General features: G+C 36.0%; 1 protein-coding gene across 6 annotated transcripts in view; it reads left to right on the forward strand.

Annotated features, from left to right (window-relative positions):
- The first annotated feature begins 13954 nt into the window (after positions 1-13954).
- The window catches only part of RTTN (rotatin), an 86394-nt gene continuing 73845 nt past the window's right edge, over positions 13955-26503 (forward strand). For 5 of the 6 annotated variants that reach the window (XR_003255718.1, XM_026079287.1, XM_026079290.1 and 2 more), the window contains exons 1-9: positions 13955-14048; positions 15166-15353; positions 15941-16139; positions 17962-18051; positions 18410-18488; positions 19826-19940; positions 20493-20643; positions 21856-22021; positions 24564-24745. Coding sequence is in view for 5 of the 6 variants with exons in the window: in XM_026079287.1 (XP_025935072.1) it covers positions 14018-14048; positions 15166-15353; positions 15941-16139; positions 17962-18051; positions 18410-18488; positions 19826-19940; positions 20493-20643; positions 21856-22021; positions 24564-24745 (1201 nt within the window). In the remaining variant the exon portion in view is untranslated. The remainder of the gene's footprint in view (positions 14049-15165; positions 15354-15940; positions 16140-17961; positions 18052-18409; positions 18489-19825; positions 19941-20492; positions 20644-21855; positions 22022-24563; positions 24746-26503) is intronic. The other variant, XM_026079288.1, reaches the window with a different exon arrangement.

The following is a 26503-nucleotide window of genomic DNA, read 5'->3' on the forward strand; positions in this document are numbered from 1 at the left end:
AGTCCATGAAGATCATATATCTGGCAATCCAAAGTACCTTACTGTATCTTTCCACTTTTTGCAAAAATTGTTTTCACGTCATTTGCCAGGAATAAGCACTAAAGTGCATTTCAGCATCTTGAAATGCTGCACTGTTTGTTGCAGCTCTTCTGATACATTGCTGAATAGAATTATCTCTAATATCAATACCTTTTCTTTCCAAACCTAGTCATATCCGGGCACTTAAGAGTGTTTACTTTAACTGGGCCAGTATCTCTTTTTGAAGTTATGAACAATTTTCTCAAACAAGGAAGTTCTATTAATACAAGTTTACAGGCAAGAAGTCTGTGTCTACATTTTTTCTCTGACTCATCTGTTATCAAAAGAATGAGTGTCTTCTTTAGAAAACTGTATTTTACAACTGGAGCCTGAAACTTCAAAACTGTTTAGAATCTTTCAAAGTAAAAATTTTGCAATGTTAACATCTCAGATTAAACAAAGAATAGCAGAGAAAAAAATGTCAGACACATTAGCTTTATTTGTGTCACGGAAAAATACAAATACAGTATTTATAATACCTGATCAACATCTTAATTAATATCTGATCTAAAGCTGGTAATCTATTTAAAGCTTTGCCCAGTGTGGGATGTTTCATCTAAAGAAGTCTCTTTATTCCCTCAAATACCAAGATAATTATATAATACAGTTGAGAACTTAGTAGATGAAACCACTTCCTAAATTGTTCAAAAAATAAGCGGAGCCCCTAGGATTCTTTAATTCACAGGACTCTGCAGGAGACCATAATCAGCATGTGGTGACTGGCTCCCCGGCATCCTCCAGTACTTCCTCCCCATCAAATACCTGTCTCAGTCTCCAGCTGTATTTGACTCTTAACTAACTTAAATCAATGAGCACTATGAAAATAATTCCTAAAAGAGCTGAAAAATAGAGAGAGACAGTGTAAGGACAATCCTGACTTTAGGCTGGAGGATGAGGGTAGTGTTGCTATTCAAAATGCCTTTGACTTGATATGTGTGCGTACCCTCATACCTGTACGCTTTACTGAAATATCCTTCACAGATGAGGACAGAAGGACATTTTTCTTCTAGAAAAGGACATTTTATTGCTGTTGGATGAGATAGCTTGCTGTGCTAACTATGAAAAGTATCAGATTAATAACAAATAACTTCTGATGAAATATTTAAGTAACAGGGTCTTCTTGGATTTCCATTGGCATGCTTTCATGCAATACTCACACTTTCACAGCTTATGATGTCAGTGGAACTCCTTTAGTTGTGAATTACAGCTCATTTTCTCAGAAAGAATTTCAAGTGTAACTGTTTATTTTACTGCAATATATAATTTTATCTTAGAAGCAGCAGAATAGTTAAGGTTATCTCAGTGTCTCCCTGCTAAGCTCCTTTTTTTTGAAGCTGGTAATTGTCCAACAATTGCAGCAGGAACACTTGTCATGTAAGGCCTCGGATCTGGAAAACATTTTAAAAATAAATTATAAAGTATTATTTAAATTATCCCTGACTTGCTCTGAATAAAACATGAAATGGAAATATTAAACAATATTAAACATTTTTCTCCCTCTGTCTTGAGTCCTAATGTTTTGGTATTAGGATTTGACAATTCTTCTTTCCTAGGAAAATGTTTAAGAGAGAAACTAAATTCTTAAGAGTAAAGAACCTAAGTTCTTTGTGAAACATAACCAATATATACACCTTAGGCTGGTGATATGTCAACAATTTAAATGAACCCTCTGACTTGATTAAATACTAAGGCAGTAAAAATGTCCAATGACTTAACTGGACCAAGGTTTTAACCTCTGTGTGAAATTAGCAATGGTGTCAGTGGGATTGCATTTTTATGTATTGCAGTTTTTAAATTACACTGATAAATACTGAATCTATTCAGAGAAGGAACAGCTTAAAGAAATGATAGATTAAGAAAGATTAATAAAAATTAGTATGTATAGAAATTGCATGGGAAAGAAACTTTGAGATAAATGACATGCTACCAATTTATGAATGTATAAAGGATGTTAAAGTCGAAGAGGGAAAGAAATAGTCTATTTGTCTGTCGGGAATGAAAATGTAAGCATGCAAAATCAAATACAGAAAAACAAGATTAATCCTTACTCAAAAATATATAAAGTAAAAAAAAGAGTTCAGAATAATTACATAAGTCAAAAGAAATAAATCATTAGAAACAGTCAAAATAGGCTGAATAGTGCCTTCATAAATATTATACAGAATATTCCCCCCTGCAAAAATGAACTGGAAGACTTTCTAGATTTTTTTCATTTGTAATTTCTAGATGTGGATGTTGCAGAGCTGCCTAGCCCAGTTTCCATTACTGTTAATAATACTGGGATATTTGGATATCTTAGCTGCTTATGAAAAATCTGAGACCTAATTCATCATTTTGTGTTTGAAAAGAGATTTTGTAAATAATCTACAGCCTTTGAGAAGCTAAAGCATAGTTCTAGCCTCTCTTTTGTTAGTGATACAGGTCATATAGTGATACGGGTTTTCTTTAGCATTTTGTCTTGAGATAGCTACTATACCAGTGCAGTCATTTACTTCATTAAATTTGCGCTTAATATTCCTCAAGGGGACATGCAGGAAATCAGTTTTCCTTCTGACTGCCTACAGACCATGAGTGAATTCTATTCTATTTTTTACCAGGTGTCCCAGACTTTCCTATCTGAACCAGCGACAGCTTGGTGCAGAAAGAAGAGAGGGAACCTGGCAAGCTCCAGAATATTCATTAGCAATTTTGAAATGCTATTTTGAAAGGTTGTGGGATGAATTCACCAGGACTGCTGCCTTAAGATAGGAGATTTGAAAAACGTCTTTAAGGGATAATGACCAGCGTTCTTTTTCTCCTCATTGAAAGCACTATGTTGTGATAACAGACCTAGTGGCTAGATAGTGGTGGGAGATTCTTCTGTTTCTGAATGTCTCCTGAGGTCACTGCTAAATCCTGCTTCTATCTAGTGTATATCCCAATTTTCCATTTTCCCAGGTTCTGCTTCTGTTGTGCTTCAGTCCTCAGAGCAAAGAAAAAGAAAAGATCTTCAACACTGGTCCCTTCTACAGTGGCTCAAGTTGCCCAGAGGGGTGGCCTACTTCTCTGCCACTTTTAAAACATTTCCTTTAAAAACAGAAGAGACCCCCCCAAAAGGTTCAAAAGATTAAATTAACCCCCTTTTCATTAGTTCTCATGCACCATGAACAGCATGTCACATAGTGGGTGTCTATAAACACAGAGCAGCGAGGCTGCAGCTGGTCTTCTTCCGACAGTAATATATTGCAGTTGAAGCAGAGCAGGATCATGCCATTTTACAGCGTACAAACTATCGTGCAGTAATTTGGGGCTAGATTGTAGTTTTAAGCCCACACTAGTAGTAAGGAAGATGAGCTGTTCTCTTAATAACAGTTCCCAGAGATGCTCCCTGTTGTGCTGGGAAGGTATACACGGCAGCTGCTGCTGCTCCCTTTACAGAGGGCCGTGTACACCTTCTCCTCTGCCAGTTCAGCTCTGCTGATATCTGTGCATGAACAGCATCATTGTGTCAAAGCCACTGCCTACTGCTGATGAGGTTTTGGTAATCACTTTAGTCTGGTCCTGATGAAATGCATTAATTTCTGAAAAGAGCAAAATAAGGAAACAGAACAAGGCAACAGAAAAATAGGATCTTCTTTATCCTCATTCTAATGCATGCACTTATGGAAAAATGCTATCCAACAGCTTGTCATTTCACTGAGATGTCTATGTAGTGATATAGCTTTCTGACGGTTAAATGGGTGGCTTGGAGCTAAAAGAGAGATCCGGGGAGGCACAATCTGGGACTGAATGTCTCATTTTGAAACATCACCAGCTAAATGCTGCTTAATCCATACATAGTGAAGTGATATGAGCCCTCACTCATCTTTTTACTAAACTGCGAGCCAGTAATAGACCTCTGAATTGAGCGAATGAAAAGATTTAGATCTAACAAAGCGATTTGTGCTGCATATCAGACAAATGATTATGTAGCACTAGTAACAAAGAATTTACATCCTTCTCTCTGAAAGGGTCACACAGCTCAAATGGATTGTTAATGAAATTAGTTATTTTATAATTGTAAGGCTAATAAAATTGTAACAAGAATCCTGCTGGCACTGGAAAGGGCCTTTACATTCTTCAGCTAGAGCTTTCTTATTAGTTAAAAGAGCTGTTTAACTACTTTAGGTTGGCAGGACCTCTGCTACAGCTGTCTAATCCAGGTTTCCTTCAATATGAGTTCTGAAAATTTGCTTAGTGCAAACTGAGAGACAAATTTTATGGAATATTTCTATAATAAATTGCTTTCTTAGAGGTAAGTATAAATCTGCTACCTGCAGGCAGTGAGCACAGCAATAGACAGATACTAAATTACTCTTTCCTCTGCCCTAGACATTAAGAACTGGAAGGTATACATGGTTAGCTGGCCCTCTTTTCCTATGACCTACATTCAATACCCAGAATTTAAATTGCAAAGTGCTCAACTTAAAAGAAAAAAAAAAAAGAAGTATCATTATGTTAGGAAACATAGATTTCTGTCCTGAAAACAGAAGAATAGCAGCATTGTCCAACAAAACAGTGGCATTTCTCCTAACACCCACCATTACATCATTCATAGAATAAACAGTGTATTTTTCTTCACTAAGTATAGGGTTTGGGAATGTTCAAACATTGTCTGTAAAGAGAATGTGTCTTCTATGATAAAAAGAAGATTAAAGCATCTTCTAATTTTATCACAGTTTAATCCATATATGCATATTTTGTAAAAAAAAATTGCTAGTAGATAGATTAAGAGGAATGTGGGAACCAAGATCTTAAAGAATTCAGTACTGAATAAAATAAAATATTTTTGGCACAGCATGTGTCATATGTCTGGTATCTTTAGGATGTTGTCAATAAAGTTTTCCTGTATGAAACTAGAAAAAGACATTGCCAGAATTTTCGATGATGACAGAACTTTGATGTCATTTATGCTTGGAAAACCAACCAATCAAAACAGACTCATCAACAGCAACACAACGCTTACTATATTTTCATGCTTATCCATCCCGCGGGGTATTCACATCCCTTAAAAGTGCCCACATTTGAAAATAAAGTCACAGATAATGCATGTCATCAGATAATTCACACCTTTAGGCACCCTGGCAAAATCGGAGGCAAATGTAGGTGGAAATCAGAGACTGGTGAAGACAGACTTTGTGGTAATCTTCTCCTTGTGTTACTTACACATATATGTAAACCCACAGTGCTGGTAAAACACACGTTTTTGTTTTGGTTTGTTTTTTTTTTAAGTAGTGCTGACATCAGTAGTGCTGACAGCTTCAGTATTTTAACACATAACCTCTTCTTCACTGAGTGTGACTGAAGCTTCTGTCTTTTATATTTAGTATGCTAACCAAATGAAATTATGATCAGAAAATATTGTAAAAATGACAAGTTGGCATCCATGCTAGGTGTCTCTCTGTGAATGCCTCATTTATTCTCTCGGGCTACACATACCAGTACATGAACACAGTGCATTCAGCTACCTGAAAATGAATCAATGTCCCTTCTCCTCTGTATATTATTCATTGCCCACCACCACTGAGATCTGGAGAGTCTGGATCTTGCTAAAAATTAGTTCTGTGATTAATTCCTGAGGCAGGATATGATCCATCCAGCTTGTTTCTTGGCAGCTATTCTGACTTAGCAGGGTGACATTAGCTAAAACTTATTTTTGTCAGTTAACTAAGAAAATATGACTAGGTGAAGGCATACATATGGTTACACTTTCAAAGTGACTTCTGAAAAATGTTCTCAGGATATTTGGAAAACTGCCTATTTTTAAAAGACAGAACCAAAGTTTCTTATGGAAAATAGGTTTCATGCATTCCCTGTATCCTGGAGAAATATTACAGGTGAATTTCACTATGCCGCTTTTGAAAAAGTGCTTATAAGATCAGAAAAAATGTAGGAGTTGCCATTCAAAACACACCAGCTGACAGTCTTTGATTGTTAACAACTGAGAGAGAGATACAAGGCTGAGTGAGAAAATATGCAAATCAATCAGTCCTAGGCCTGAGAAGCCATAAATTTTCCTCCTGCTGGAGGAAAACAGATATTTAAAAGTTTCCAAGAAATCACTTTGGGCAGAGCACATCTTGACACTGGCATCAGGACACAGCAGCCTTTGACCCATATCCAGGGAGCTGATGAAGGACCATTAACAAGAAGGGCTCTGCCAAAATGATATAATGTTCCTGTCCAGATTCACAGTTCAACTTTATAGAGTCCAAAAGACATCCAGAAATGAAGAATCTTCAACATCCTTTCAAAGGTGTCCTGTTTTTCATTTTTTATTTTTTATTACTTGGGAGATCTTTTGCTCTTTGTATTTTTTAAGTGTAGTCTGAGTGCATGCATGCTTAAGGGAATACTTGTGAAATTCACATGGGAAAGTGGCCAGAAAGTGAGTTTCTGAATTTTGACCAGTGTTAAATATTTCATAAATTAATTGATAATGCTTTGCATGCTTACAAATTCTAAGTTACTTCAGATCATCAGCCGAAATTTCTGGTAAATATGAATTGACTAATTTCTGCTTACCAAAAATACTCTGCTAAAGTCTAAACTGTTGTATTTTCACTGCAATTGAAGGGAGGAAAGTGCTCAAGACTCCCTCAGAGGCATGTTTATCTAGTTCTAGTTCAGATATTTGATATTAACCTCATATTAACATTAAGATACTTGGCTAGCATCAAATCACAGGTTCAAATAACTGAAAAAAATTCCTTACTAGAAATTTACAATAGAATAGACAGTCAGTTTCCTATATTTATTACATTTATTTTAAAATATTTATTAAAAAGCATTAAAATATGCTTTTGGAATGGTGCAATGCATTTGACAGCAAATTCAAATTCTATGTTTAGATTGCTTTGCTTATTTGACTCCGATATTATATTGATTTGATAATTGCATTGTTTTCTTTTTGGTACAGGCTAATACCATTAACACTTGCTTCATTATATGCTTTTTGGTTCCATTTTTGCTTATTTTTGTTTTGAATATTTTAGTACATTTTTAAAAAAAGCACAGAATTTGTAGTCAGTAGAGATCCAGAACCTTCAAGGCTTTGCATATACATCTGCTGTCTTGATCTAAAAGCTGGACTTTAATTTCAAACACATAAAAAAATCCATGATCTTTATTAATAGAATACAAACTTGCTTACATTTGATGACTTTATTCAGACTGTGAGCCTAATCAAAAGATTGAGAATTTCATTTTTAATTTTATGCTATGTGTGTCCCTATAAAAATAAATAGTTTTTTAAGAATCACTTGGTTTATTCAAAAGGCATGTAGAGTAGGATTTCATGCCACAGTAAGGAACACAACTGTATGACAATCCTACAAAATACTTTAGATCAATTTACACATCATATTAACAGCAGCATATTTGCTCTAAGATCTGTAGTCATAAAAAAGTACATAATATTCCAGGTCTATCTTAACAAGCTTTGAAAGCTTGCCAAAAAATTGAGAAAGTCCCACATCGTTCAAAGACTGATTACTGTCCAAGGACATTCAGGCAATTACCCTTCTTGCAGATGTCACGACGTCAGATTTGTGAGCAATGTTAAGTCACACAGCATTCGCCTGACCTCACTTATAGCAACTGAGAAATATTAGAGTCACTAACAGTTATTAGGCCTATGCAAGGAGTACTAAAGAGTAGTAATAGAAGACAAAGAATGATATATCAAGATACCTGCTTTCCAAGATTCTGTTTCCAACTTTAGGAAAGACACGGAAGAAAGCAGGAAATCAGATCCATATTAGGGACGATCGATATATATATGGCATATACAACTTTGAAATTGTGTTCAAGATAGAAATAAAAATATTTTGAAGATTTTGAGGATCTTGGCAACAGAAAATGTTCCTTATAATATTTCTTTCACTTGAACATGGGATAAAGAACTCCATTGTCCAAATATTTCAGCCTATGACTATTATATTTTCAACACTTCCCCAAAACTGAGAAGAGTTGAGAAATATGAAATATACAATTCCAGCGGCATCTCAGATCAAATCACTGCTGCGTGAGAATCACTGTCTTTCTCTTTAGAAATTGTGCCCTACTCAAGACAGGACGGAATTTACAACTGAATTTCTGCATTGGTAATTTTGTCTCCCTTGTCCTTTCTGCCTGATGCGATTGAGTGAACCTAGAATGTTTGCTGGATGCAAGCCCTGTGCATTAACAGCAGGCCATCCTTTATTTATTACAATCATAGGTCTGAGGAACTCGGTAGATTCTTGAAAAGACAGAATGGAAACAGAATCTCATTTCCTCTTTCTTTGGCACTGTTTTTGGCTATTTATTCATTCCAAGGAAAGGGCAATACTGGAAAAAAGTACTAAAATGGAGGCACTCAGCACAGCTTTGTCTTTTCTCCTATAACTCAGAGACTATGAGGTAAGTGTAATGGCTAATTAATGGACGGACTCATGAATATTACTATGTGGCTGAGTTGTGTAGGGATAATAACATAAGTTTGGACAACTCATTTTCTCAGCCAGATAAAAAGTTACATATAAGTTGAAGATACTAATATTATTAATTAAAATAATATTAATTATTTAAAAGTGTATTCAGTTCTGTTAATGTCACCCTAGGTTTTTACTAGTCCATAAACTAATACATGCTACAAACATGATTATTCCATCAATATTTGAAGAGGAATTATTTCCTGTTTTGACCTAGATTTGATAATTTAGTTAGAGCTACATCGGTATAAAAACAAAAATATTGCAGTGTTGACTAAAATGGGAATATCTTCCAAATTCAAGAACTGATTCTTTTAAATCTGTTTTTATCCTTGACAACGATGTACAGCATTAGTGTTAGCAGAAGGTAATCCCCCATGACACTTTACCAATTCTTAAGAGTATATTTTGCACCTAGAATAGTAGACCCTCTTGAGATGTTTAATATTATCTAAGTAATAAACTGCAGAAGAAGGTCCCTTCAGAATGCACTAAAAATGCACTAGATTATCTAAACACAGTAAAGAAATGCATCGGTACAGATAAATTAAACCACTAGCTGTTTCAATAACATCCAGTGTTTTATCAGAATAATTTGTTAATTTTCAATGATATAACTAGAATTTGTTTATAAAAAGGAAGAGATTTGTGACTGGTAATTATGCATCCTGCGCCAGAAATCTTATGTAACACAGTGGGCCCTCAAATAAAGCAATCTAGCAATCAGCAGTGCAGCTGTATGCTAGGCGTTGCATTGCCAGCCCTTTCTGTGAAGTGGGTGCAGATACAATTTACATCAGTTTAATCTAGCCTTTTCATTTTGGTAAAAGAAACATCCAACATTTATTTTAAGTTGGTCCTATATTTCTGAGGGAAGAAGATTCTTACTGCCTGTAAAAAGGTCATTAAAAAGTCTGTGGGCTACATCTCTCTTTTGAAAGTTTTGGAATCTGACAAATGCTAAAAGATGACATGTTACAGGAGGATAGTTTTAGAGCTATAATGGCTAATAAGCTGATTTCTCTAAACTCTGTGAGCAGTATTCCCTTTCTGTTCTAACAACGTTTAGAGGAGACAAATAACTAAAGAATCCTCCTGATATATGTTTCCTCAGATAAGATCAAAGTAGACCGTAAGAAATGCCTTATTGGGGAAGACCAATCTAGCACAGTATTCTGCCATTTCTATTTCCTTCCATTCCCAATGTTCCCCTTCCCTTTGCTTTCTTTCATTCCTTCTTGCAATCCTCTTTCAGCTAGTAGGTAGTAGGGTTTGTGGTAGCTGCAGCAGTCAGTGAGGTTGGGGTATCACAGTCCCTATTTGGTGCTCTCTTCTGAGAGGCATCTGGAATTAGTCTTTTGCATCCCACATGCTCTGATGTTTCTTACACATAAGGCTGCTGCTCTTTGGCATATGTAAAGAGTCAGATAGCAGGATATACACAGAAAATCAGAAGTTGCAGCAGTTAAGCTCAGAAGTACAGTGAGAATATTATCAGAGTAATCTCTGATATGGTGATCTTCGAGTAACTTTAGGAACATAAGAGGACAGAACTAAAAAGCCATAAGGAAAGGAAGTAAATTTTGTTTTGAATAGAGAGCTTTAATAAAGGAATGTAGAGAAAATAAGACTTTATCCTGCATTGAATGATTCACTGACATTATATCCAAAAATATTTTACAATGTCAAATAAGAGGAGACTCTGAAAACTCTGAAAAAAAAAAGACTCTGAAAAAGCTTTTTTCAAGCTCATCTCTTTCTAAGACATTTAGGTGAAGGGAAATTTCAAAATTAAAGAGCATCCCATATTAAAAGATTTGTACCTTCAAGTATCATTTCAGACAATGACAATAGACTGACCCAAGGGCCTACAGATTTGGGAGATTTTATTGAAGACAGCTTTTGGCACAAAAGTAGAGCTTGGGATAGAACACAGCCGATATAAAAGAGATTGAAAAAAGTTATCTGAATTATAGAAACCAAGCATGAGATGAGAGAGGAGTAGGCAGTTCTTTAATGCAGAACATATGTAGAATACAGTAAGGAAGCAGCAAGGGACATTGTAAATGAGATGCAGTGACTAATTTCCCCAGTGGCGAAACTCCTACACATTTTGACTACAGATCGATAAGAATATACATGGTAGAACAGATACTCGTGTTAAATAATGCCAAAGGAGAGGAAAAAAATCAAACTGATTTGGGAAATAGTTATAGGAATCTGAAGGTTAATGGGAACAGCAGGTAGGCCAGAAAGCTGAGGCATTAGTGGGAGTCCAAAGCAGAAGGAGTATGCACGTAAGGAATCAGCACTTCCAGTAATGAGAGACCAGTCTTCTCCTGTTTAGGTTTTATCACAATCCTAACAATAATTACTGAATCCATCCCCAGTTTCTTTCATTTTGAATATGCAGTAAAAGGGATTTTTAGTTTTCCTTAAAAGATACACTTCATTCTTAACATACCATTCTTATGTTTGTAACAATGAATATGACATTTGATTACTGTTGATCATCTTAATTTAATAGTGGTGTTGAGTCATGTTAGTATAAAATATATTGCACCAGCTCATACAGTGTGCCCCCAAATCATTGTTTTGGGTACACACAATCCTATCTCTGGTCAAAAACAGGAGCAGCAAAATTGGAACTGCTGTTCAAGGCTAAAAATATCTTTCAGAGTCGAACTTAATCAGGCCTTCAGTTAAGAAAATCTGAATGAAATCGATAGCACTGACAATGCAGAGGAGTGTATTGATAATGGAGAGTTTACATGTGCTGCGTATTGAAGACGACTTTGTGAATCTTTTGTGCATCTTTCGTGTGTATTTGTATAATTCAGACATTGAACACAATGTAAGAAAATATTGTATTCCTGATGCAATCTAGATTGACCATATTTAAAGAGATGAGAAGGTCCTATATTGACCTATGCCTTTTCCTGAAGAAAAGTTCTTACCTAGTCTATGTCAGGAAATGACTGCTTCAGCGATTCCTTCTTGCTTGACAAAGAGATACAAATACATTCCATTATTATGGTAAATTTCTTGTATGGCATCTCATAAAGTTTGTACCAAACCTACTAGGGGAAATGTGAGCAGCCCTATACCCGTCTGATGGGAGCACTTCAGTTTTCATTATATGAGCATATAGTGCACAGCTAGAAGGAATTTTTACTCAGTCAGTGATGCTTCCTTTGTAATTGCGCTTGAAAAGCACTGATAGATCCAGCCTCTTGTGGAAAAAACTAATTGCAGCAAGCATAGTACATTTACAATTAGTTTAATAAAGTCCCTTTGTTTTATTACTTCACAGATACAATACTGTCTTGCAAAATGATGGACAGTTCTGAGTTGCGATTAAGAATTTAGTAGAGCCTTAATACATCAGGTGAAGGGCATTCATTTAAGTTTACTGTGAAATAATAGCACAGTGACAGAGACCAGGGTGGAACTGCAATTAGGCATAAACTGAAATGATAGTGACATATGTCATTTTAGAAATTAGACACTTTTCACATTTTTGTTGGGTGCAGATAAAATGTTTTTCTTATGCAATATATGACATCAAAAAATAAACCATGAAAATTACAGCCATTTTGATTTGTGCATCTGCAGATACATGCAAAAACTTTTGCATGAGCATACACATGCAACAACATCCACCACTTGCTATCCTGCCATCAGTTTATTTTTTCCAATTATGAAGTAAGTACCATCTTTCAAAAAAACCCATCAATCTTCTGGTCAGACATCCTATGATATTCTATGCTTCTTTACTCTGTGCAAACTCTGCTTTGTGAAATTGCCTTACATTATGAACAAGGCAATGTAATTCTGAAGTCTAGGTTACATGCACAAGAAAAAAAAACCTTCATAATTCCCCCTGCTGCATCCCATTATCCATTATCCATATATGAGTCAGCAAGAGCTATTTGCAATGTTTTCAGACACATCAAAGAAACATTAGCAAGTACTCAGTGATTACTATAAACATACATCATTCTCTGGTTTCCAAACCCAGGTCATAAGGGCACTGAAGGATGAAGAAAATAGACTCTTTCCTGACTGTCTGGACTCAGACAACTAATACTCATTTTTAGAAATGAAGTTGCAAATAAACATGGAGGAATGACGGCAGTCATCTTCCCAGAGTTATGTGCAGAGCTCATATTTAAGCTACAAGTAGAACACCAATGTGGCAATTTCCTTCAGAGTATGGACTGCAATGGCTACAGATGTGCTTATTTTTCTGAATGCTGCTAGAGAGTAAGTAGATGGTGTTCACAGACTAACCCTCAGGACCATTGCAGTACTATTGAGGTAGTGCATTTCGAGCCATAAGGCTGGGAATACAAAGATTTTCAGATAGCATGATTGAGTACTTTTTCATGGTAAATAGCATAGCTGAGTATTGCACTGGATACTGATGGAAAGAGCGTGCAGTTTGAGGACATGGGTAATTAATGTCAAGTTGGCAAAAGCAGGCTAATAATTGCATGTATCCATCTGAAGCCTGTTTGCACCGAAATTTTTGAATCCTCACTTATTGTTACTGAAATGCAAATCCATTTCTAAGTGTTCCTTTTCTCTCAGAAAAATACTACTGTAGATTTTTGAGATTTTACAACTTTTCAGTTACTCATTTGGCTCATTCAGACCCCCAAGTGGAATCGTTTGGGAAAGTCAGTCCTCCTGCCAAGAAAACCTGAAAAATGGACAGAGGTTCTTAACAGCAGAACTCCACAAAATCGTGTCTGGCAGCATCGTTTTCCAAACTAATCACTTCCGCTGGGGAAATACTGGAAGACTGTCCTATTTCGCGGTTGATGAAGAAATGGCCTCGGGAGGGCGCCAGGCGCTGGGGCCTCCACAGGGCTCCCAGCGGCGGCGAGGCTGGCCCACACGAGTAAGCGGCTTCGGCCCAGTCACCGCACGCAGGGCCAGAGCAAGGCAACGACCTGAAACGAGAGCAAGAGCTCTTTCATAGCTGGCGGGAATGCTGTAACTCCGACGCTGCCCTCTGTAGCTCGCCGGCCCCCCCTGAGGGAGCTCCCCTGGGCCACCAGCGAGGTCACTCCCTCGCCCCGCCAACGGCCGACTGACGGTGATACCAGCGCCGCCACCATCTCCCCGCCCTGCGGGCTCCCCTAGCGACGCGAGAGCCCCCCAGGCGGTAACGGCCGGTCGCCCCCTGCCGCGGGGCTGGACGGGAGTTGTAGTTATTCTCGTTCTCGCCGCAGGCCGCCCCGCGATGGGGCTTGCGCGGGGGGGAACGAGAGCTCCCAGGATGCTTAGCGCGCAACGAAAAGCAAATGAGGAAGCCGTTGGGAAAGGCGAAGGACTACGCTTCCCAAGGTGCACCGCGGCCGCCTGTGGCTTGGCGGAGGCTGTTGGTAGCGGAACCGGCGCGGCGGTTGAATTCTGGCGGGGAGAGGTGCGCCGGCGGTATGGAGCTATCCGCGCTCGTCAGGAAGCTCGGTAACGGCTCCCGCCTCCGCCCCCCTTGCGCTCCGCGCTGCCTGCGCGTCCCTGGGCTCCTGCTCCACGCCTCTTCTGCCGCAGCGGCGCAGGAGGTACCGGGCCCCGGCCGTTCAGGGGTACCGTTGCCGTTCCCCCGCCAGGCGCTACGGCCCCTTTCCCCGCCGTAGACCTGCTGTCAGGGAGAAGGCGAGGGTTTTTTTTCCGCCCCCCTTTTGTCTCCTCTGGCTCCATTGTTCTCACAGCAAGCACCCAGTGCACATCCCGCTCTTATACAGGCTTTTCTCCCTAGACGGAGGCGCGACCTGTCGCCCAGCCACTGAGTTACTTCTCCTCTTTTCCCGGCTCCCGCCTCCCTTAGGTGCCGTGAGCTGGCGGCTCTCCTGCCCTTACGTTCAGCTGCGTTACTTGGCCAGGGCGGTTTATGCTTCTCCCCTTTTTCCTTTCTCCCAGTCATCCCATTTGGGGGGATTTTACTGGGGTTTCTTAGGAGACAAACCGATCAGGTATGCAGGCGAGCACTCCTACTCGTGTACACGGTGGGGACGTGAGGGCTGTTTCCCTCCCACACGGAGGGTGACTGTTCCTGCCCGGCCACAGGAATGGCCCTGCTGCATCGGGCTGGAGGCCCGATTCGCCCCGTCTCCCGTTTTCCACCTTGGCCTATAGCAGATCTGTGGGAGACAGTGAGCGGCAAGCACGCAGTGATGCTTCCCTGAGATATGCTGGAGGCCTTCAGATGTGGTGTGCGTTTGATTGGCTTGGGTAGATTTTTGTCCGATTGCTTTCACGAATGTAGGTCAGCTTTCAGCATCCTCTATACGTTCTGAGAGAGTATTTCAGAATTTAGTTGTGCGTTTCAAGAAAGAGGCCCTCTTCTTGTTTTGTATTTGTCACCTGTTTATATCAGTATGTTCTGTAATATTCTGTCCCTTTTACACCATACAAATACACTTGACTAGCTTAGTGCTGGTGAGTACAATCGTAGTTGTATTCCTGGTAAGCACAACACTGACAAATGCAAGCTTTTCACAAATCTTTGACAGTATTCTTTCTATCTAAATAAGAAATCAGTTATGTGAGATAATTTTATTTTTTTATACCTTTTTGGGAGCAGGTCATGAGCTGGCAGAGATAAGAGAGCGATCTCTGAAGAATATTCTGTTTAAACTAGATCATAACTTGATTGCATATGCTGATCTTGTCCACGAAAAACTGCTTTTCCTTAATCTTTTGGAGTGGTTCAATTTTCCAGTGGTACCAATGAAGGAGGAAGTACTAAATTTCATGAACAATTTGATTAAGGTATGACATGAAACATCTACTTTTATTTAAAGTATATGCCTTTAGAATGCTAAAGCTAAATAAAATTGGAGAATATTCTATTTTGCAGCCCTTTGTAATGAGGTTTTACAAAAAAGGAGTAGTAAAGTCACTGAATGTAGATGGAAATGAAAACAGTTCAGGTGACTTGCTGTGTTATAACCCCTCTGCGTTTCTACTTTAGTTCCTCTGGTTCTTCAGTTTCTTAGTTAGTGTTTGATTTCCTCTACAGGCATGATTTGCAGCTAGGTATTTGCTCTGTTCCTGAAATGTGAAGATTGAAACAATGATACAATATATTTTAGAAGAGTTGAGAAAATTTTGCAGAAATATCAGAGATCTCAAATTCTTACATTCTTACTGCATTCTTAGTTTTAATCATTAAACGGCAACTATGCAGAGGAGGGGGAAAAAAAATCCTCCACCTTTGATACTGATGAACAGTTTTCCAGGATAATTAAAGACCAAATCTGACTTAAATATTAATAACAACTCTTTTTTCCCTCCCCTCTGATTTAGAAACTTTGAGACTCTTCTAGCTAACTTTCTCAATTATTTTTTTAATGTAGCATCCATCTGCTGCCCAGCAAATGATTGGAATTGGTGCAGTGGAATTCTTCTCGCAGCTTCGCCCCAACATGGAACCAAATTTGCAGGCTATAATTGATGGGATTGTGGATGGACTGTTCTTGCTTCCTTCTGGAATTCCTTCTAGTTATCTATCAGTGTGTTATCAAACTCAGCCTCAGCCTTCAGTAGATCATTCAGGTAAATTAGATATTTGGAAGTGTGACTTATTTAAAATGAAAAGAAAGTAAATGAAAAGCTTCTAGGTATGAAGAGTAGATTTTTTCAGTCATAATAGGCAAATATAGTTTTGGAATTTAATGAAGTGTATGGTAGGGTGGATTCTGTTAGAAAAAGTGTGAACCTAGAATTAGCTTAGTTGGATAGTGCCACTCCTTTAATGGAATCCTCAGTACAGGAGCAGTTCTATTGTCTGTCATCAGACCTTCTCTGTCCTTTTCTTCATGTTGTAACATTTTAGTTATAATGTGAAAAGGGCATGGCACAGGAATAACTTCAAAAGACTGCTTTATGGCAGCAAGCGTAGCAATTTTGAGTAATTCAATAATTACGCCAGTATGCCTTGCTACCTTTCTTTGGATAGTAGACTTAACTTTGAGGGGAATTCAAATTAAAATATAGAAGTAGGATAGATCATAGTAGAAGGGTTTTTTAAAACTAGTTTAGTGTTGTATGCATTATCTGTTTAGTTTTGGATGAACATTTGTCATAGCAAAATAAATAATCCTTACATAAAATGTGTGAGGTGCTATAATTTGCTTCCATTATCTAGCCTCTTCAAACAAACAAGTCAATCTGTTATACTGTAGTTGTGATCATTACAATGATTTATAGCACCACTTAGATCGAGTCAAGAAGCAAACCCACATCATTCTCCTCTTCTGTCTTAAATATTTAGGCACAAAATTATAAAGGAGGAGATTATGTACCATGAAGAATCCCTAGTTAATCCTCCTGGTTATTGTGGGAAAGACACTGCTGTTTTACAATGCAGTGTAGGCCATGGTGATTGCACCCATCCTATGCAATCTCAGGGATGAAGTAATTTTTCTGTGGTTTCTGCAGCATTTCCAACTCTTGGAGTTTCAGTTTGCTGCAACTGTGTTCTAGCTGTTCATTGATTTTTTTTTTTTTTTTTTTTTCCTTCTGCTCTCCTCCTGTCCCCACAAGAGTTTAGCTAGATTTTTACCACTTTAAGATTGCCACTGTATAGAAAATATGTAATAATCTTTTGCATATGCATTCTTAAACTCTACCTTTTCTAATCTACCCAACTGAAATATTGCACATAATACCTGTTTATGCTGTTAATTATACGGATGTGTGGATTAAACTGTCTGAATACTTAACAACACAGATGATATATTTCAGTTTCAGTTTGAAATTCAGTTACTGGGAAAAATTTTACGGTTATAATCTGGTCACTGTCTAGTTTGATCCTTTGAACCAAATATTGCTATCATCTGTGTTCCAGAGTGGTTGCTTTTAATGTTACATAATTTATACATTTTTTGTTGTATACCCTATATATTAATTGTACTTATTACATAGTAATATACATGTTACATTCAGTACACAAAACTTTTTCATTGGCCAGAAGAGAGCGGTTTTGGTAGAATGAGATTTTAAATAGTTGATTTTAAAAATTAATTTTATTACTACCCAGGTAGATTAGAAGAAAACATTTTCGTGGCTGTCAATTCTTCACTGGATTCATTCTTCATTTTGTATAATTGATCTGCTATTGTTTGCATGGTATGCAAGGCAGCATAAGGAAATGGAAAAAGCTTAACAGTTGCAGAATATGATTATAAAAATATGCAGTCACACATTCTTTCTACCCTGCTTTCTTGATCATCTGAGACTATTTTAAATCAGTTTCATTAGTAAGTTAAAACTGAAGGGCAAAAGGGAGGCAGTTCAAGCACAGCATGAAGGAAGATTGAGTTTTGCATTTCTTTTTTCAGTGTACATTTTAAAACTTACCCTTTATTTATTTTAGTTCTACCTCAGGAGGAGTTATTCACTGGATACTTTTGTCAAGATAGAAGTCACATGCAGCAGTTAGAAATACCTCCTAAAAGAACAATTGGTATGTGTAATTATAAAACACAAATATGTTAATTAAAGTTTTTGGAGGTGTAGTTTAGATCAAATTTCATTACAAATAACATTGGCAGTTCTTTTTCCTGTTACTATTTTGTGAATTCTAGTGTCACAGAAACTTCAATTATAATGCTTATAAAACAGCATTTATCATAATGAATCTTTCTCTCTTTTTCTACTAAATAGCTTGTATAACTGTAGTAGAATATATAAAAATCTGCTACAATATGCTATAATATTTAAAATAGTTTAAAATGTTGATGCTTTTTGGAAGATCCAGAAATGTAGAGTGTAGTAGCCCTATAAAGTATACTTCAAATATCTACTTTTTTTTTTTTTAACAGTAAAATGCTTGAAGTTTTCTACATTTCCTTGGCTAACTCTGACTTCAACAGATAGACATGTTCTTTCATCAAATGAAAGGTACAGTAAAAGAAACATTACCATTCAGTTGTAGTTTTTATTTTTCTTTGATTCTAGTGGTTCAAACTTTCTGTACTTCTGCATCATTAGGCTCTACCTGTAAAAAATTAATGAGTTAATTTTTGATACGTGATTATAAAAGCTGCATTGAAGACTGGCAGAGTCCATAAACTATGAGTTGTAACAGGGGAATTTCCTGTTAATGTCTTTCTTCATACTTGAAGTCTAATTCAGAGTATGTTTTTGATTCATGATGCTTCATTCTTTTAAATTTGTCAAGCTGGGTCAAAGATGTTATTCAGTTAATTTTGTGTTATGGAGAGCCTTTTTAGACAACCTGCAACAAAATCTTAACTTCACCTCCAATGCCACTTGGCAGAGAAGTCCATACTTCTACTAGTAGCTTGACTAGGTTTAAGGCAATAAGTTTAGGTACAAACTTTTATTCAGGCCTTGAGCTGTTCAGATCTTCTTTCTGGAGTGATTTTTTTTTTCTTCTCCTTTTTTTAACTTTCATTTATAATATCAGTGTTTAAAGTGGCCCAAGGAAAAGTTCTGTTACTGGGATTGCTTATGAGTTGATACAGAGCTGTGATAGACTTTCAGCATAGCTAGCAATGCAGTGTGATGGACTGGATTATTTAACAGTTTTACTCGAAATGTAAGGTTTCATATAATAGGTTTCTTTGCTTTTTTTCCTTTCAAAAGATCCCTGGAATTTGAAAACGTCTTTAATATTTCATTTTCTAGTTTATGTCAGTGTAGAAAAAAACCATAGATCCTTGAAACAGAATATACTTGAATTTTTAATGGTGGTTTCTAAAACAACAAAAATGGAAAAGGAAAAGTGAAGTAGAATAACTGAAAGGTTATTCTTTTTTACAAAGATAAAGTTTTAGAGAATAGTTACTAAATTTCTTCCTTTTTGTAACTTCTCACATAATGTAATTTGAATAAGTTATACATGAACCTTGCTAATGAAAAGCTTTCTTACTGATAAGCATTGGATTGCTTACTGTATACCACTGATACTATAACTAGTTTCCATGGAATTTCTGATTTTTCTTATCATAATTTCAAACTCAGAATGAATAAAGTTGTTTCTCTTCTGGGAACTTAATTTTACATTTGGTTTGATGAGAGATGGAATTGAGTTTGTTCTTTCTTGTACACAGAATTACTATAGCTAAGCAGTAGCTCAGGTTTGAAAATGGCATAGTGGTAGTATTACAGCATTGTTAGGGTATTCAGTGTTGTGATTATAATTTTCTTGTAAGAACTTGTCCAAGCTGATGACTAATGTTTTCTTTGCATATTTAAATATGAACTGCATGTAGCTCTTTGAGAAGTAACAACCACAGTTTAATTTGGAGTACGTGTGAGCTTCTCCAGGATGTTATTATGCAAGATTTTCCTGCTGAGATCTTCCTTCAAAGACCAAAGATTGTACAGGTGAGAATTACCATCAAGATTAGGTTTTTGTTGTGCTGTGGCATAAGTTGTGCCAAGTTAGAACTGATGTAAATGATACACTTTGTTTCTATTTACTTCTATGAGTAGCTAAAGAAAAGTCTCTTTCACTCAGTGTAAAATCTAGGTGCATAGCAAAAGAATGTTAGCTATATGTTGTGTTTAGAAAATTATTTGATTGTAATGATCTGTGTTGCTAATTGGTAACCAAGTGTGTTGTGAAGTAATGCTTCGTTTTTTTCTGGATAAGATAAATTTGCTTTGATGTCATACCTGCATTCTCTAATAGACTCCCATAATGAAAGTAGTGACTTCATTGAAAATAGAGTAGTATGGAACTCAGCTTTATCCTTAGGACTGATAGTCTTGCATTCAGTAAGAAAACAGTAATTAAACCTATTTACTTTTTACTGTGAATTTTAAACACTTAGAAACAATTTTGAACTGTATATAGATCAAGATGGTTGCTGTAGTGATAGTTCATAAGAGTGTGTTAATGTTCAGCTACCAATGTTAATGGTTTTGCATTTGCAGAGTCTTTTGTCTCTGCTAAAGCTGGCTTTTGGAGGAGATGGAAGACATCGCTTAGCATTGCAGGCTGTGTCGTGCATGCAACAGTTATGCATCTTCTTAAGAAACAGACTTAACTTTCACAGAGATCCAAACTTCTTTTCCAGTGAGCAAGGTGGGTTTTTTAAAAATACTTACTGTTTTGTTTTTACTATAAATAAGATTATCTATAATTTTATTTAAAAAATCAGTTTATAATAAGTGGAATCTTCTGTAACTTTTGCTCAATAATGGCATTCAATACTAGCCTTTGGGTGCTATTCATGTTAGCAAATATTTCTGGGGTACTTGCATTACTTTAAGTATTCATTTGAATCATTTCCAGTGATTCTCTATGCATCAGCTTTTCCCTGTGTCCAATTATTTGTATGTCAGAGAGGAATTTTTAACTAAGCTTAAAAGAAGTCTGTAAAATAAAAGTGGGTAGCTGTTGCAGCTCAAAAAAGTTTTCAAGCTATTAGTGCTTGACAAGTTATTTATGAATTGGATGAGCCATGCTGACTCTTTTTGTATTCTGATAGCTGAAAATAGTTTAATCATTGTTTCAGATATTACAGTCATTATGGCTGTTTCACAGTGTTCTTAATGCTTAAATTTTGTAGATTTAGTAATGTAGATTAGTTGTAATGATTTTCCTGTTTCCATTTTGTCAGATGAATTTAATCAACTCTATGTTTCTCTAAATTGGTAGTCTGGTTCTCTTCATAAGATTGTCATTATACTCAGTGTCTTAATCTCAATAAATTCTATTGGCTGTATCTTTGCTAATTCAATTATAACATGAGCAAATCCAATAACCTTAGTCAGACACTGTATATGTTTGTATTTTAGTCAGTTATTAACTAAATCGTCTTCACATTGGCTCTCTTTTGATATGTTTTAATATTTTTATTCTGATAGTAAAGTAGGAGGCTATTTTTGAATTTGGTTTGTTTATGCTTAACTTCAAATAGTTGACCAGAGATAGTGAAACACTTATTTGAAGCTTACGTAACTGTTTTAGCATTGTTTTCCTCCACTGTGCGATTGTAAAACTTACAGCAGAATTAATACAATATGTCAAGAAATTATTCTGCTGAGATTTTTTTTTTTTAAACTTAAGAATTATGATTTAACTGTAACTTTCAGTTTTTGCACTGGAATTGAGTCTCCAAACTCTGCTACTTGTGAGTGATAGGTTGTTTTAGGCTGCCAATATTTACTTGGTGTTTGCCATATCCTACCTTAATTACTTTTACCATTACTTCACTACCTAGTATCTTTCAGAATTATGGATTCCGGTAACGGATTATGTATGAAATGTCAGTTTTATTTATGTTACATAAAGGCACAGCTTCCCAGAATTCATCTATATCTTACTGTCAAGAAGCAAGAGGTCCTCTTCATTCTCAGAATCTGTCACCTGGAAGTAGTAGTCCTAGGCCATCTGTTATTGGTCGGACAGTTCAGCGTCCTAGAGGAGATGGTCAAGACTGGGATGCAGCATCGTCCAGGTGAATAAAATAGGAAATAATTTTAGACTTTAATTAAAATGATTAATATAGAATTATGTCATCAGCTCCTTTCCAACTTGTGGGACAATGTGAGAGTCTTATTAGCTTGCTAGAATTTAAATCACATATATGGAAAGTAATTAAGTGACACAAAGAAATAGATAAAGGCAGTTAGTTCTTTAAATGGTATTAAGAATATGTAAGATCAATTTTGCCTACCATATTCTGTACCTAATAAACCTTAAAAAAAAAAAACAAAAAAAACCCTCATGATATCAATTGTTATTATGCTGTTTGTGCATGTATTTGTAAGACATGGACAAATATTTATTGAGACTATTGCCTTAACAATTACTGAAGTCAGGGTTTTTTCTTTTTCTTCAGCAGCTGAGACAAAAAACTCTTAAGTTGAATGAACATTTCATGGGTAACTGTATACAGTATAGTCAAAATTATTATGCTGTATAAACATTTCCATTAAACTCTAAATTCTAGCATAAATTCTTAAAGCAAATTTCATTTGTACACTATCTAAACATGCAACTCCAATATGAAATTACTAATTCTCTTCATACCCTCAAAATATTAAGGTTATTGTATGTGTGTGCATGTTACTCATCTTGACAAAACAGCCTTAACAGCTATTGCTCCAGAATCACCATCTTTTATTGCCTAGTAATTGGGAATTTTAAAGTTCTTGTGAATCCTTATTGAGTGCTGCTTGGTAGTTCTTGAGTCTTTGCCATATTGGCGTAATAATCCAGCAACACTTAAAGTAGACTGATATTACAGATGAGAATAGCTCACATTGTTAACTGTAAATGCATTTTGAGAGTCATTATATTAAAAGGTTATTTTTATCCATCTTTAATATATTCAGTTTTTATTATGTATTCATATGGCACTGTAAATGAACTCCAGGCTCTATACATTGTAGAACCTGACTGTTTTCCCAAGTTGAACAGTTCACAATTTAATAGTAATTGGTGAATATTGTGCAAGAAATAGGGGTGGCCAGGCTGTCTGTGTGGTGAGGAAGTCAACACAGATAATTCACAGAGTAAGTGCTAGTCAAGAAAGTGAGGGGACATTTATGGAACAGGAAATTATAATTTTTTGAAAGTATAAGACCATATTATGAACTGTTTCTTCATGAATGTACACTTTAAATTTTCTGCATCCTGTGTGGGGCAGTATACCTGCTCACGGCTTCTCCAGTCACATTTCTGACAAAGATACAATTTAACCCAGCCAGATACAGCATAAAAAAAAAACATCATATTGAGTGGAAAATATAAAGGAAGCAACAAAGAAGAAATGTCTGTAATGCTGCTTTAACATCCTTGATTTTAAAATTAAAGAGCTCGTTTTAGTCAATCTGTCTTTTTCAACTCTTCATAATTGTAATACGAATTATTTATTGCCATTCTGTAAACTTTTTTTCTTATTCTTGAGTCTTGAGACTCTTTCTCAATTTCTTTTTGTCTGTTTCAAATTCTGCCTGGAAACTTAACCCTTCCTCTTCTGAATTCTGAATTGTTTTTATGGTTGATCCCTCTCCTTCTTCACCTTCTGGTAAGTGTAATCAGAACTTACTTATTGGTGAACTCATCATTTTTGCTTATATTCTTGCATCATCTTCATATAATCCTTTAGCTTTTAAACTCTTAATTGCTATTCTTTAGCCATCTCTTACTTTTAGGTAGAGACAGTATGATGTAATACTGTCATGCCACAATTCTGTTTGTTCAGGTTGTTTTAAAGGAAAAAAGACCCTATAGATTTTTAAAAACAATTCAAAAGTTTAACTAAATGTTGTTTTGGATAGGAAAAATTAGTAATCACAGGAAAAACTTAATTGTGAGTTTTATTAATTATGGTGCAGCCAACAGAATTAGGTTCCTTTTGAAGGCAGGTAGAAAAGAATAAAAATTGTGAACAGTGTTTTGATTTTTTTTTTTTTTAATTTTTTTTACTATGTATGCTCAGTTGCACTTAAGGCTTTTGGCAGGGGGAGAAAAGAATATATTTTTTTCTTGTACAGCAGACAAAAAAACCCTACAGACTTTGACATAGGACTCTTACTTTGTTTTCCTCCTGAGGATTATGTGGCCAGCTGCAGAAATAGAATGGTTTTAATGTAGCAGGTATTGTACAAGTAAAATTTAATTTATTAAGTGGCCTTGCTTCAAGCAACTATTATCCTTTGTTCATTGAAAGAAGTGTCAAACCAACTAATTTTTTTCTTGCAATACTGCATGTCTCCATTACGTGTGAATTCTTCCAATATACATTTCTAAGTGCATATTTGAAGACTGCTTCCAAAACAATAGGCATTCACTTGTCATGTTAGCAACTCTGAAATTTTAAAAACAAACAATCTTCTTTCTCTGCAACATTGCAGGAGAGCAGAGGAGCCCTGGAAGGAAGGGGGACGTTTAAATACTTGATGCCATTTGGTAACATCTTTGGATTTTCTTCTTTGGAAAAACAGAAAACTTTATTCTTTAGAAATTTTTTTTTGTTTGTTTTTGTTTTTAAGTGGAAACAGTACTCAAACAAACGCAAACTCGAGAATATCTCTGCACTCCCCATTTGATGTAGGACATATTGACCTGCCAGATCTTGAAAATGAGGATGTTTTGGAATTACAGATGAAACAGCTTAGCCTTCCTCAGTTCTGTGTTTCCATCCTGGAAAGTGCTATACCTCTTCTAAGAACAGGTGCGAAAGTTTTGAATGAAATATGTCACTTATATATCTCCTTCACATTCATTTGGGGAACTTGATACTTAAGACAACTTTTGTATGAACTACCTAAGAAGTTGGTATTACAAAGTGAGTACCTCAAATGAGGTATGTATGATTACCAAAGCATATTAACTAATTAGAGCAGTTCTAGCCTAGAGGTTTTGTTCAGGTCTTCAAGCTAGATTCTTCTGGTTATTTCCGGATGTGCTACAGAAATTTTGGGTGCTTTTTACTGGTGATGGGGAGTAGTGGTAGGAAGGAGGAAGAAATGGTTGTATGGGAAAACTTGCATGGTAGAATAAAACGTCATTCGAGAGAAAGAAAAAATACCCACCGTTAACAAAATGTGTTTTGTTAAAGTCTCTTTTTAAATCTCTTTGAGCATATTATTTTCCTTCTGTGCAGGAAATAATAAACAAAAATTCTGGAAAAGTTTGGGTTTTTTCTTATGCATGCAGTAATAAATTATACATGTGTATTAATTAAGAAATATGATAAGTAATGGTAGTCTCAATATCAGTAACAATTCTTAGTGTAACTTACAAAGGTTCTGAATTGCAAAACCTTTTGAATAGACAGTCTTTTTCATCCAAGGTTATCAGAAACAGCATTTAGTTGTAAAGCAGTATCATTCAAAATTGGTAAAAGTGGTAAGGTTTTCAAATATAGGAGTTGGAAGTATCTGTGACCAGAATATGCTTATCAACGTTTTCAGAACTGGTTGGGGGCTTGATTTTATACAATGTATGAAATCTACTGTTGTTTAGTCCTGTTTTAGGCCTGTTTAACTTCTTATGACTCTTTCTTTTGTATCAAAAATACTCTTTTACTTATATATTGACTGTAACATCAATATTAAGCTTTGTCCCTCAGTAAAATTATTCAATGCATATTTTCTTTTTTTGTAAATAAAAAAAAAGCTCACACAACAAAACATTTGTTTTTTTCCCTTTCAGAATAGTGATATTCAAATGCTAACTCTGTTGGAAAGCATGTTCGTGACTTCTGGCAGCTTCTCCTTTATTTATGATAGAAAATAATTTTTCTAGAGTTTTCCATCTTTTCCATTTGCAACATGTAGAATCTGAGCATCTATCTGCTAAATCTCCATATTTTAGGAAGAATTTGATTCTTTGCTCAGATCTTACTTCTAGATTTTTCTAGATCTTATTTTCAATTGGTTTTTGAATGTTCTTTGATAACATTCTTTACAAAATGAATAGCTGAAAATTTCTTGTGCGTAAAGACAAACCCAATGATACAAAGCGTGCATCAAGCATGGTTGTTATCAATCATCAGAATGTTATCTGATCATCAAAGTTTGCTGTATACATATATCTATATATATACACACACACACATACATGCACACATAGAAAGAGAAGAGAGAGAGAAAGAAGGAATTGTGTGTGTATGTATATATAGTTATAGATATATAAAGTGTGTGTGTGTGTGTATGCCTGCCTGTGTGCGCATTGTTGATATTTATTGTTGTATTTCTGGGTCCTGTTTTGTGTGTGTTTGTTTTTTTTTTCTTTTCTCTTTTAATTCTGATTACATTTACCTCTGTAAACAACAGAAGAACAGAACTATAGAATCCACAGGTAATTTGTTCTTAATCACTGTTTGCCTTCTGCTAATACCATGCTAAAGAAAACAGTGTTCAAATGGATACATGGATTACAGCCAGTTGCTCATTTTTTGCAAAATTAGTGTAACCTGTCTGTTATG

This window comes from Apteryx rowi, unplaced genomic scaffold (genome assembly GCF_003343035.1).
Source record: "Apteryx rowi isolate R43461 unplaced genomic scaffold, aptRow1 scaffold_499, whole genome shotgun sequence".
NCBI lineage: Eukaryota > Metazoa > Chordata > Aves > Apterygiformes > Apterygidae > Apteryx > Apteryx rowi.